Source organism: Schistocerca nitens, chromosome 2, assembly GCF_023898315.1.
Source record: "Schistocerca nitens isolate TAMUIC-IGC-003100 chromosome 2, iqSchNite1.1, whole genome shotgun sequence".
NCBI lineage: Eukaryota > Metazoa > Arthropoda > Insecta > Orthoptera > Acrididae > Schistocerca > Schistocerca nitens.
Genome location: NC_064615.1, coordinates 1091522305 through 1091535334, shown reverse-complemented (window position 1 = coordinate 1091535334; position 13030 = coordinate 1091522305). Strand labels below are relative to the sequence as shown.

The 13030-nt window shown below is 43.7% G+C and overlaps 1 protein-coding gene and 1 pseudogene across 2 annotated transcripts; both read right to left on the bottom strand.

Moving 5' to 3' along the window:
* Positions 1–2439: 2439 nt before the first annotated feature.
* Positions 2440–7120, bottom strand: LOC126237485 (protein charybde-like). 2 transcript variants are annotated; one of them, XM_049947631.1, is made up of 4 exons: positions 6880–7120; positions 4771–5008; positions 4189–4344; positions 2440–4069 (listed from the first exon to the last, which is right to left on the bottom strand). In XM_049947631.1, exons 1-4 carry the CDS (start codon positions 6926–6928, stop codon positions 3985–3987), a joined length of 528 nt encoding a protein of 175 aa, XP_049803588.1. In that variant the 5' UTR covers positions 6929–7120; the 3' UTR covers positions 2440–3984. The 2 variants fall into 2 exon arrangements, with proteins under 2 accessions (XP_049803588.1, XP_049803589.1); XM_049947632.1 differs by lacking the exon at positions 6880–7120 and adding an exon at positions 5601–5816.
* Positions 7121–12217: 5097 nt separating this feature from the next.
* On the bottom strand, positions 12218–12335 carry LOC126237804 (5S ribosomal RNA; annotated as a pseudogene).
* Positions 12336–13030: the final 695 nt, after the last annotated feature.

Here is a 13030-nt window from a genome sequence, read left to right as displayed (position 1 = left end):
CTACCTTCCCCTCACCAACCGTCAGCGCATCAGCTGTGCCTCCCCACCACCGCTCGCTCTTTGACCGTCTCTCTCTTGCGCACGGCGTCAGACGAGGACGGAGCGCCTAGCAACAGCGGCGTTGTCGGCTCGGCCCGGACCGGTAGATGCAGAAACGGCCACCCCTCCGCTCCCCTCTCCGGCTAGCCGGGTCCAACTCCCACCGCGTGGGGGAGCTGAGCTCACTCGGACACTTCGACCCCGATTGAGCACCGCTGTTCATCGCTAGCTAGCTCGCGAAAGCATTAACGACGGCACGAATCGATGCTCCATTGTTCGGCGTACTGGGCGGAACCGTAGGTGAGCGAGAGGTCGCAGCGAATCGAAAAGCCGCACGCACCGCGGCAGCCTCGCTGTGAGGGGGCTGCTCGGTACTTGCGAGCACTTTTTGCCAGACCTGGACGCGAGCAGCGGTGTATGTTGCGCGGTAACGAGAGAAACGACTGAGTGCTCATCAAATGTGTGAATAAATATCTCAGTCTCCAACGGAGTAAAAAGATGAAAAACTGTGTGGCTTGTCAGGATTAGAATTCAAACGACCAAGCTATTCCCACCATCATTACGAGTTTACCACTATTAGAGCCCTCTTGACTATATGTTTCCAAAGGATGTTTCAAAAGAACTCTCCCTTTTTTGTATATTTGTTACATAATCCATCACCATGTACTAATATTTCTCATGCAGTACATATTATTTACTGAAGCATTTTGACCGTTAGATATACAGACATCACGATGAAGCAGTCTTTCCCTTCATCCCCCTCTCCCCCCCTCCTCCACCCCTCACTCCAAGCCGTCCAGTTGTGTTATTAAAAGCCTCGCCAGCTTCAGAATACAGTATTAAAGTGAATTTCTTTTTAGGCTTCATATAAGTCTGTTTTAAATCAGACAAAAACAGTAGGTAAACTGAGATGCCGTAGTATACTCATTAAGAAACAAATCTTTTGCTTGGAGTACCCTACTTGTTTTAAAACTTACTTCAGCGGGCAGAGGAAATCAATGACTTTCTCAGCAACCTCCTGTTAGATGGTACATTCATACCGTGTGGACATATTTCGTTTGGAATTTTTAAATAAGCAAATGGGAATTTTCTGTAAATGCTGAAACAGAGGGACAGGAAGGCGGAAAGACAAGTGGAAAATCAACTTACAGTTAGAGATATCGTTAGTCTTGACCAGCAAGAAACGATGCAGTGTTCTGTAATTTTCTTTTCACATATGCCTCATGCGTTTAAATGAAATGAAACACATTGGTAATATCAGCACGTTTCATCACTGTTACACTTTACTTTACTCGTCTTCTGTCACTCAGTATAACACACAGAAAACGAAGTTTTTCTCTTTCCAAATTATTATTCTTTTTTCATTAAAATCTATTCCTTGTCAGCCGGCCGGAGTGGCCGAGCGGTTCTAGGCGCTACAGTCTCAAACTACGCGACCGCTACAGTCGCAGGTTCGAATCCTGCCTCGGGCATGGATGTGTGTGATGTCCTTAGGTTAGTTCGGTTTACGTAGTTCTAAGTTCTAGGGGACTCATGACCTTAGCAATTAAGTCTCATAGTGCTCAGACCCATTTGAACAATTTTTTTTGTCAATTAAATTTTCGTTGAGAAAGATATTGTCTACTCTTCCTGCTGGAATGCTATACAACTTCCCTTTAATTATTGGTAACAAGTTTTGTTTCAGATATGTGAAAGAAGAACCACTGGGGAATCATGTACAGTTCCCCAAATGTATTATCATTACTCTGCAGGTCTCATGTATTAGATTGAAGTCTCCATAGTGCAACACAAACTCGCAAAAATAAGTTTTTCTGTTTATTATTACAAAAGATTTTATCGTGAATTAACTGTACCTCTTGTTTATCAGTTTCAGTTTCTTTGACTAAGATCACTCTATCCTGTCTACAGAAATTTTAAGACTACTGAACTGTGATTACTAGCAACAATAGGGGAATACTGTTTCTCTGTCATAAAATGAGAACTGGAGAATCAAATGTAGAAGTACTCCAAATATATGAACTAGTAGCATTCATTTGATACATTTAATCAAGATTTTATGTATGAGAAACATTAAAATTCAGAACAGTGTCTCAGAAATTGCAACTTTTTCAGATATTCTGGCATCTTTACGAATCTGTTGCTATTTTTCCAACTGTGCACACATTGACCAAACATTATTTCATACCACATCTTTTAAACAATAAAACTATTTACTTTCTTAGAAGCATTCAGAAAATTCAAATAGCTTCTTTATTTGAGATACAACTCTCTTCCTCTCTAAATTTAATTGTCACACTAGCTTTATATTTGTTTCTCCAACTCTTGCAAAAAATTAAAATCACCAGGAAAGAAAGGGGCAGGAATGGAAAAGGAAATGCAAGTAAATAACTAACACAACAGTTGCAATAAAGAAAAATATTTAATATTTTTCAAATATGAAGTGGCATCATAGTATAAAATCATATTCCACTGGAGTCTATTTTAACAAACTCTTCTATACATGAAAGACTACAATCACTAAAAAGATCTTACAAAATAAAATGCATGATGATGAGAAAATGTATATGGTATTGTGAAAAAATACAAACAAATACTGTTCAAAAATGATGACAAAGTACATGAACAATGAACTGATTCTATGAGCTGAAAGCTTTGTACATTATAGGTTGGAGGTCCCCCAGTATCCAGTCAAGTAATCAGTTATTGAAAAATCACAATTTTGACAACAGCTCCAAAAAAATTTGACAAATGCTAACACATGAAAAATCACCAAGAATTTCTGATCACTTTTTCTTATCATCATAATCACAAAAATATCTCGCCGGCAAACACTGTATATAAGAGAACATATCACATCGTTTAGCTTTAAAATATAAAATTTATCTGCATGGATAAATATATATCTTTAATATAAATCATTTATGTGACTTTTTTAACTGCCAACTTTTCCTTGCTTCCAAATATACAAAATGTTTAAATCAGATACCTCTCATTTCACAGTCCTTTGAGTTCAAATGAGCAAAAGATAAATGAAGCAAACATGAATATATACAAACAAATCAGGAAAAATTAATTTTGAAAATAAATACATCCAACTAGATAAAGATCTGTCACAAATGAGTATGTATCTTAAACATTTCATATACATAAACAAATCTGAAAAATGAACAAAATAATGGAAGACAAGGATAGTTAAAGCAAGTTTATCTTACTGTTATCATTTCATTTACTGATACAGTAAACGTAATGAGCAGCAAATAAATTGAAAGGCAATTGATGTCAGTGCCACACACCAAAAACCACTTTGCACTACCAAACAATCAGATCACATTATGAGGAAAAATTGCTTTTTTTTTTTTTAGTGTGATGAAGGGTTCTATATCAGTACATCAGAAACTGTTTAATTAAAATATGGTGCTGTAGAATACAGAAAAATTCTAGAACATCTATACTTGAAAATTTTTGAACATTACTTTAAAACTATGTCTATGTTTAATTATAGGTATTTGTTCATCACACTTTAATCACATGCAGATATTGCTGTGGCTATCAAGAGTTTCGACACCACAATGACACAGTACATCACAATCTCCCTTATTTAATTCGTCACCAGTAAGTACTGCAGGTACACTAGTATTTGTAATCGTATTAATCACCCAGTTTCTTAAAAGTTACATTACATCTTGACCATTAGTAACAGCTATAAAAATTACTACTAATGCAGATCTTTTGAAAATAGCACTATGCATTATAAGAAAGACAATTCTCATAAACTGGACACTAAATTCTGGCCAGCCCTACCCAATAAAGCTTTATCACCTACTCGCAATGGAATTAACTGGGTGAGTGTTATCTGGTGGGATCCTCCCAGCATTAGTAATTTGTGGCCCTGAGTGGGGGAGAAATCAGTCTTTGCTCTCATCTTGTATATATGATCACACTCCCCTACTCTGAGTAGGAACGGAAGAGTTTCTTCTTGGTGAGTGTGAAGTCCCGGCTGATCATTATTGTGCCACGCCGCGCAAGATTCCTGAAAAAATGCAAAAAGCAACACCAATTTAGTTTACAGCCCACAAACACGAAGCGACAGATGTACAGTATTTGTATGACCAGAAACAGTGGAGATCACGGAAAGTAGATGGTACTCACTTGAGAAACTGTGGCAGTATTGAATGCCAGGAACTGCAGTCTTGTTTGAGAGTCAAGAAGAGCTCGAACGTCGAAACAGTGCTGGGGTCGCATTTCACTGTTCCAATTCGCCTGCATTCTTGGTCCGTCTCGAAATTAATGAAAAGTGTGCAGCCTCTGTAAAGAATAAGAGACATGGTCCATTAGTTTAATACTCACTGGTCAAATAAACAAATATGACGCTCTTATTGGATAATTATGAAGACGAACTCTTCAGTAAAACTGGAAATGCAGAGTACTTCTGAGTGCAATGATTGCTGAAGGCATCAAAGGTAATAAATGTTACCAGCACTGAAGTGAATTATAATAATACAATAATGACAACATGACGAGCCGCACAGAAGCAACTTCTTTTTTTGATGAACGTTTTGTTATTTGGCGAGTGATAAAACTAGAAATTTTCAAAAGTGTGCCAATAAGCATCGTCAACAGATACACGCAAATTCTTTAACGCGCGCCGGTTGCCGGCTGTCCTGCGGCGCTCGTCAAGTGTCACAACAGTCGATTGTCTTCCGGTGGCCAGAGATCATAACTGTTGCTCACCTGAGTCCGCAAGGCTCGCTGTCGGCCTGGTGCAGGACGCAGCGCGCGACGCGGGGCAGCAGATCGGCGGGCAGCAGAACTTCGCTGCGGGACAGCTGAGCCGTCTTGGCCGCCCGCAGTTCGGCCTCGAGCCGCCGGGCCAGAGCACGTACGGCCTCAGCGCCCTCCTCGTCGTCGTCGCCGTGCGATTGCGACCACCACTCGTCGTCCGCGTAGTCGGGGCTACTCCTCTCCTCTCCTGCACACAAACAAGAAACAACTCATGCATCATCTGGAGGCAACGACATTACTACCTAAGCTAACAAAATTCGTAAACAAGAAAATTATTGCAAATGCATATTTCACTTTCAACGAAAAATAACCAACCTTCGTAAAAAACATAACAAATTTCATCAACACGAAATGTGTAAAATGCAAACAGAGCACACAACTTTTCTTCCTTTTTTCCATACACTATAAAAAGTATTTTTCACAAGCAAAAAAGTGATAAAAAGTAATTTGATAATGGATCTCATAAATCGAAGCTATTCAAAATTAGCACCCTGAATGTTGCTGATTTAACCTCGAAATGAACAATGTAGCTTTTCAAAGATATTACTCTACAAGCGTATTTAAGTCGAACTAACGCAAAAAGTTGTACATTGAGTGCAACACACTTTTTTGTAAACCTCTACCCAATCACATTTAATACACTTTTCTTGCAATTTAGGCTCAGTTTTATAAAATTCTACGAAGCTGTACAAACAGGGGAAAACGATTTTCTAATGGCTCTTAAAGGTAGGCAAACGAATCACTGCAAAATAAAATAAGATCAAACATTCCTGACGTACCTCTGATTCCTGAGAATTTGCCGGTAACCGAACACGTGAGCACTTCCATTTCGGCCAGCTTGCGTGCGCGTTCGAACAGCCTACGAAACCGTCAACCGCCGGGTCCCTTTCGAAGTTTCGAAAAGATGCAGCTTTCCGGCTACGGAGCTGTCCGCAAAACAGCTAGCACCCTCCCTTTCACGAGCGACGGCACCGACTGAAGCTTCTCTGCTCAGCTGGCGGCGTTTTCAAGTAAGAGCGGCCAACTCCCCCCACCACCGCAGCGCCCCTCCCACCACGCTACGTAACCGGCTTGGCAACAGGCCTACGTGACCGGCGTCGGGTGGCCTCGGAAATCTCCGCCGCGCTTCGCCTGCCGCCTGTCAGGGAGGGGGAAACTCAAACCGGCCGGCTTTTTGCTTCTTTGTTCCAAATAAATTCGATTTGAATCGACGCCGTTAATATTTTTTTAACGTAAAGCCAGAAGCAAATTTACAACCGCAACAGCTTCGCGAGAATTAGAAGTACGACTGATAGAAACGGTTATCAGAAAGTATTTACATTTTCCTGTGAATTTCATAAGACAGTTCCGTGCCGCATCGCTGTCAAAGCTGCCTAAGGTTAACTTCCGATGGTCGGTATATGACAATTGCAACATCGCGTTAAACAGAAATACTATACTCGGATTTTTCCTTACCGCAAAAATAACTTGTAATATCATGTAATAGTTTGTCAAATGACAAAACGAATTGAAGCGAATTAAGTTTGGAGTGCATGACTATATGTTACAGAATTTTTATGAGGACGCACTCTTTACTTAACCTGTGTCAATTTACTGGGCAGAACAGGAGAAGAACTGAATAAGTAGAGGAACAATTTTTCCAATAAGTTTGCAGTTCTAAGGATGATTTAGATCTACGCTAAAAAAAACAACCCAGTTGCTAAAAATGGTGTGGTTCAAGGCGCTCAAAACCGTGGAAAGGGCACGAGAAAATGAACAAAACTATACACTCTGAAACCGAGAACTTTCGTTATTTTAAAATTGACGACAGTCGCCTAACGGCAAAACGTGCAAGGGTTTTAGGGAGAATCAGTGAGCTGATAAGCATTCTCGCGATTACTTTTTTCTGGGCAGTATCGAAACGCTTTTGCTAGGAAGTGACATGAAGGAAGACATGGGTTGCACATATCGGGGCTGAATTGTTTATCGGAGCGGTAAGATGAGGAAGATAAGGAAACGATAGTCACTCAGTAACGGCTTGTCACTGCTGTCAGTCCGGCGTTGCTGAAATAGACCTACCTGTGTAGTTGGAGAAGTCAACAGTGACTGGGCAGGGTAGAACCTCCATCGTGACAGGACTTGGAGAGCTGACAAGCGAGAAAGAGCCGGCCGGCTTCTTCTGCCTTGTCTTTCAGTCTTGATTCTGCCTGTGCCTCTGCTAATGACAGCAGCAGCAGCAGCAGCAGTGCCTGCAACGGCCGAGCTGTTACCCCAAAGCAGCTGACGACCACCCCCGAGCAACTGACGCCGGTCCGGCTCAGCTGTTCGCATCATATGGAGCCATCCCCTCCACCGACGCGGCGGGCGCTCGGCAAACTCCGCTGCCGCTCGGCTCCGCGCGATCGTTGCCAGAGGCGAAGGGTGCCAGGGGAGGGGACGTGCATCAATCTATACAACTGTGGGTTCTCGGGCATGTTTTAGCTTCGCCTTTGTGTATGTGTGTGTGTGTATGTGTGTGTGGGGCGAGAACCTGGTGGGGGCGCATAGGCAGCTCGGAAGAGGGAGACAGAACGCTCAGACGGAGACGGTGTTTCATTTCCTTTGTTGTCATCGAAGCGGGACGGTGTCGCTGTGATCCATCACGCTCAGCACTAGTCGATCGCTGGCCTAGGCCCCGCCTGTGGCTTAAACACGGCAGCGCCCGGCTTAGCTCAGCTGGGGACTCGCTCCGAAACACGGCTCTTTGTTCTCCCTGTTAGAGCGAGCTTCCTACATCGACCGCTAGGGGCGCTGAAGTGGGGGCCCCCTGCTGCCGGCCGGCCGGCGTTCTCCGCGCTGCAGGCACCGGGGCTGAAAGGCAATTTTCCAAGTACACGAATAGTGCGCCAGTGGCCTGAAAGCAATTTTATGCGATCACCACTGCAACTTGCTCGGAGAACCGGGCGTGATCCAAATACGAGTTGCCCTGTGCTGGTGCGTCGACGCGGATGGGCTTCGTGACTGTTGGCAACTGGTACCACCGTGGAAGCACGGCAAATGGTTACTAGAAACTGCGAGGAGAAACACAAGTTCGTGTTGGTTCAGCGCTTTTGTCAGAGCTTGTGGATGCGTACTGACGGGGAATCTGAACGGTGCGCTGGTTTTGTGAATGTGAGTTCTGATGGACGCATAATTCTGTTGTCAGTTAACAGGGTTGACGCGTGAACTGCATTGTTCAAATGTGTGTGAAGTCTTATGGGACTTAACTCCTAAGGTCATCAGTCCCTAAGTTTACACTCTACTTAACCTAAATTATCCTAAGAACAAACACGCACAACCATGCCCGAGGGAGGACTCGAACCTCCGCCGGGACCAGCCGCACAGTCTATGACTGCAGCGCCTCAGACCGCTCGACTAATACCGCGCGGCGAACTGCATTGTGTCAGTCTTTCGTAATCGGACACACTCTCTTTCAAAAGTAGTGAAATCGATCGATTTCCGACAGCGCCATCAGCTGCGAAAATAATAGTCGATTGTTCCTAATAGATAAGCAGCATAGTTTCATACTGTCGGAATTTATGGGAAATTTAAACATAGTGCCTAATGCTATTTTGTACATGACTGCGTAGCGAAAGGCCAGACTGAATTCGCGTCCGACAACAATTCGCCGGCCGTTGTGGTCGAGCGGTTCTAGGCACTTCAGTCCGGAACCGCGCAGCTCCTACGGTCGCAGGTTCGAATCCTGCCTCGGGCATGGATGTGTGTGATTCCTTAGGTTAGTTAGGTTTAAGTAGTTCTAAGTCTAGGGGACAGATGACCTCAGATGTTAAGTCCCATAGTGCTTAGAGCCATTTGAACTATTTGACAATATTCATATTTTACGTGCTTGAACCCCTTATCATTTCTGAATGGTTTTCGTTGTTGGGTCTGATGTTTGTGGCTCGAAAGTACAGTACAGTACAGTAAAGCTTGAGAGTCCAAATCCAGAGATCGTTGCATCGACTCCCGACGTAGCGTTTTGGTTTAGTGTTTCAGGGTTGCCACAGATCAGTCTAGGCTAGTTGCAGGCTTATCTTCTGATTATCTTCTGAAGACGACAGGTACAGATTCATTGTATGCTTCTTGTCATGTCGTAAGAAGTAGACTGTCAATGGGGCACTCGGTAGGATACTTAGCGTTAATGATAATAATAATAATATTGAAACTTTCTTTAAATTATCCATAAATTTCGACAGTATGAAAAAAGTTGGTTATTTATTAGGAACAATCGATTATTATTTTCGATACTGATGGTGCTGTCAGAACCGATCAAAAAATGCCTCTGAGCGCTATGGGACTTAACTTCTGAGGTCATCAGTCCCCTAGAACTTAGAACTACTTAAACCTAACTAAGCTAAGGACATCACACACATCCATGCCCGAGGCAGGATTCGAACCTGCGACCGCAGCGGTCGCGCGGTTCCAGAACCGATCGATTTCACTGCTTTTGACAGAGAGTGGGCCGATTACGAAAGACTGAGACAGTGCAGTTCACGCAACCCTGTTAACTGCCAACGGGAATATACGTCCGTCAGAACTCACACTCACAAAACCAGCACACCGTTTCGATACCCCGTCACCAGTCAACGCATCCACGAACTAACACGCACTTGTGTTCCGCCTACCAGTTACTGGCAACCATTTGCCGTGCTTCCGCTGTGTTGCCGATTGCCAAGGGTCACGAAACCCATCCACAGAAAGAGAAAAGGAAACAACATCTGCCACAAAAATAGCCTCTAGAGCAGGCAAACGTCAACACTGCTGTTCAATTCCAAAGCTGACGCACAACGTATTTGCCAATAACGGTAAATCAGTGTGCCACTGCTATACTTTCCTCCTGTTACAATTCGGATGCATTCGTGTTGCATTTTGTGTGGAGGTGTCAGTTAGACGTAGACGTTAGAGGCAAGAATCAGTGAATACTCTCTGACAACACCTTGTCCTGTTTGGAAAAAGGGATCGAACCTAGTTTTGCTACGGGAGAAAGATGAAGGTGACTACTCCTCAGTGTAAAGTAATTGACCGTTCTCCTTTTAGTAGTGGTTACGGACACCTCTGTGAAACATTAATTGCGACAAGCTCGTGGTCGTGCGGTAGCGTTCTCGCTTCCCACGCCTGGGTTCCCGGGTTCGATTCTCGGTGGGGTGAGGGATTTTCTCTGCCTCGTGATGACTGGGTGTTGTGTGCTGTCCTTAGGTTAGTTAGGTTTAAGTAGTTCTAAGTTCTAGGGGACTGATGACCATAGATGTTAAGTCTCATAGTGCTCAGAGCCATTTGAACCATTTTTGAACTGCGTCAAACAGAGCGATTAAGCGTTCTTTCGCCTTTCACAACTTCTACATCCACTACTACATCGCCCTTTTCCAAGCGCTTGGGAGTGAATTGTGGAGCAGTCTTGTAGATTTAGATGTAGTTTCGCGAGATGTATAAGAGAGGAAGTAATATATTGCCTGGCTACTCTCGAAAGTTGCGATACCGGAATTCTAACATAAAATCTCTTCGTGATGCACAACATCTCTCTGGCAGCGCCTGCCACTGGATGTTGATGATCATCTCCGTAACGCTACCGCTTTTACTAACTGAGCCCGTGATGAAGCGCGCTAGTCTTCTTCCAACTTCTCTATCTCCTCCTTAGCTACGCGAGGGAAGATCATACGTGCAAACCCACGCAACTACTGGATCCATCAACCCAAAGGTTGATTTGAACACTAAGGCGTTTTTCCAAGGCGTCTCCGTGTTGCATGTTGTTGTACAACTTTCTTTTCAATTTGTAGTTCTAGCCTATCACGGAATCCAAAACGTTGGTGCAACTTGATGTTTTCGGATAGAGAAAGCATCGCCAGAGGTGAGAGTCACGTTTAGTGGTAGAAAAAAACTGAGTGCCTACAGGGGATCGAAAGCAGAACCGTTGTACTTTTAAACTGGCACTTTACCGACCGCGCATATTTAGTGTATAGCTCAAATGGTTCAAATGGCTCTGAGCACTATGGGAGTTAACATCTGAGGTCATAAGTCCCCTAGAACTTAGAACTACTTAAAAGTAACTAACCTAAGGACATCACACACACCCATGCCCGAGGCAGAATTCGAACCTGCGACCGTAGCAGTCGCGCGGTCCCGGACTGAAGCGCCTAGAAGCGCTCGGCCACCGCGGCCGTCTCTGTATAGCAGTTTAAGTTTTCTGAACGTGAATGGGAAGTCAACCGCGCTGCCAACCCTTACCCTACTAATTACCCCATACACAAACATCAGAAGTAAAAATCAACCGTACACTTAAAGAACGTTCTCTACCCTATGGCTTAATTGTTGCTTTGAGGTGGTCCAGTCGCCTGCGTGCACGACTCAGTGCTGCGCAGAGCCACCTCGTGGTGTGAGGCGTCACGTCACGGATTGCTCGGCCCTTGCCGTCGGCGGTTCGAGTCCTCCCTCGGGCATGGGTGTGTGTGTTGTTCTTAGCATAAGCTAGTTTAAGTAAGTCTATGGACTGATGACCTCAGCAGTTTGTTTCCTTTGGAATTCACACACACACACACACACACACACATACACACACACACACACACACAAACACACAAAAACACAAATTTTAATGGTTTTTAATTCAATATTCAACACTTTTTTTAGGTAGGTAGAGTTATTCTGATGTAGCACACAGCAACTTGCTGTTCCCCTGCTCTAGAGGCTATTTTTGTGGGGGAGATTGCTTCCTTTTCTCTTTCTGTGGATCTTATAGTCACAGGCCTAACTGTCAGACCACCATTGCAGTGGTGTGTCCCTTTTCTAAGAAATGACACACTAACAGTGACGGGTAGTGCGTACAGACTGATCAGAGTTGGTAAATTACAGAAAACCGTAATAGACGACGCAATAGTGGCTAACTCTGAATTTGAAGGTAAATCAATAAATTACGTCTTCTCGTCATTTTTCTCGAATTTGTACTTGCCTGAGGTCGACCCTGCATTAAAGAGTTTGACATCAAGCGACGAAGCATGTACTTTCCACCGACTGTTTTCCTTGGTAATCATGTCGTTCCACGTTCACAGGCCGAAAGGCCATTCTGAATAGTTTCCTGGTGCTTCTGAAATCACTAAAATGTCTGTGTAGTGTTTTCAGCTGGGTCACTGTCTAGTCTTTCTGCCATATTGGAGGACTTTGTTAGAGGAACTATATACTACTAAACTTTACTAAACTCCTTCCGAACAGGCCTTGGAAGGCCCAACGGTACCTACCGGCCGCCGTTGTCATCCTCAGACCACAGGCGTCACTGTATGTGGATATGGAGGGGCATGTGGTCAGCACACCGCTCTCCCGGCCGTACGTCAGGTTACGAGATCGGAGCCGCTACTTCTCAACAAAGTAGCTCGTCAGTTTGCCTCACAAGAGCTGCGTGCATCCCGCTTGCCAACAGCCCTCGGCAGAGCGGATGGTCACCCATCCGAGTGCCATCCCAGCCCGACAGCGCTTAACTTCGGTGATCTGACGGGAACCGGTGTTACCACTGCGACAAGGCCGTTGGCAACTACATACTACTACAGTATGTAAAATAACGCTAAGCGACGACAAACTGCTAAGGCGACCATGAAATTTTATGACTGGTAATGTTGCTAATTTAACATTCTTCACATATTCTCAAGAGTTACTTTTTTTTGTTCTCTGCTTCTCATGCTCATAAATTAAACGAAGAATTAAGTCATTTATCAAACGGTTTTCCCTGAAATGGCATACATACTACGGTTATAGCTGTTTATGTCAGTAAGAAGGAAACAATAACAACGAAGAGTGCAGGAGGTAGTCATCTGTCACCCTCTCGATGCTGTCCTTTCATTTTAAAATCGACTCACAAATGTGGCTTCATTATCATTCTGTTCTTGAAATCACGAAGTGCTCTTGAATTAACCATGACTGTTACTGTACGAAAGGGAAGAATTTGTAAGTGCAGAATGAGTTTTCGTTAAATAGAACTGAGAACTGCACTTGAAGTTCAAGGTTCGATTTTGAGCGCCCAGTCCATTACGACTCTATCGTACAGCATTGAAATCCAGTTATTTAACCTAATGTCGTCCATGTTTGATTGTGGTTTGGAAGCTGCGACTGTTTATGTCAGAAAGATAAATTAAAACAGATATCTGTGCCATTCAGTTTTATTTTCTCCCACTATACGTGTAAGAATGTATACCATCATGAAACATACAGATACCCTCATGCAAATATC

Bases quoted from the DNA above. Each gene is read 5' to 3' on its own strand.
- LOC126237485 (XM_049947631.1), bottom strand. From the start codon at position 6,928: ATGGAGGTTCTACCCTGCCCAGTCACTGTTGACTTCTCCAACTACACA. The intron at 5,009-6,879 runs GTAGGTCTATTT...GTTTGTGTGCAG, and splicing joins TGACTTCTCCAACTACACAG to GAGAGGAGAGGAGTAGCCCC. The intron at 4,070-4,188 runs GTGAGTACCATC...GCATTTTTTCAG, and splicing joins ATACTGCCACAGTTTCTCAA to GAATCTTGCGCGGCGTGGCA.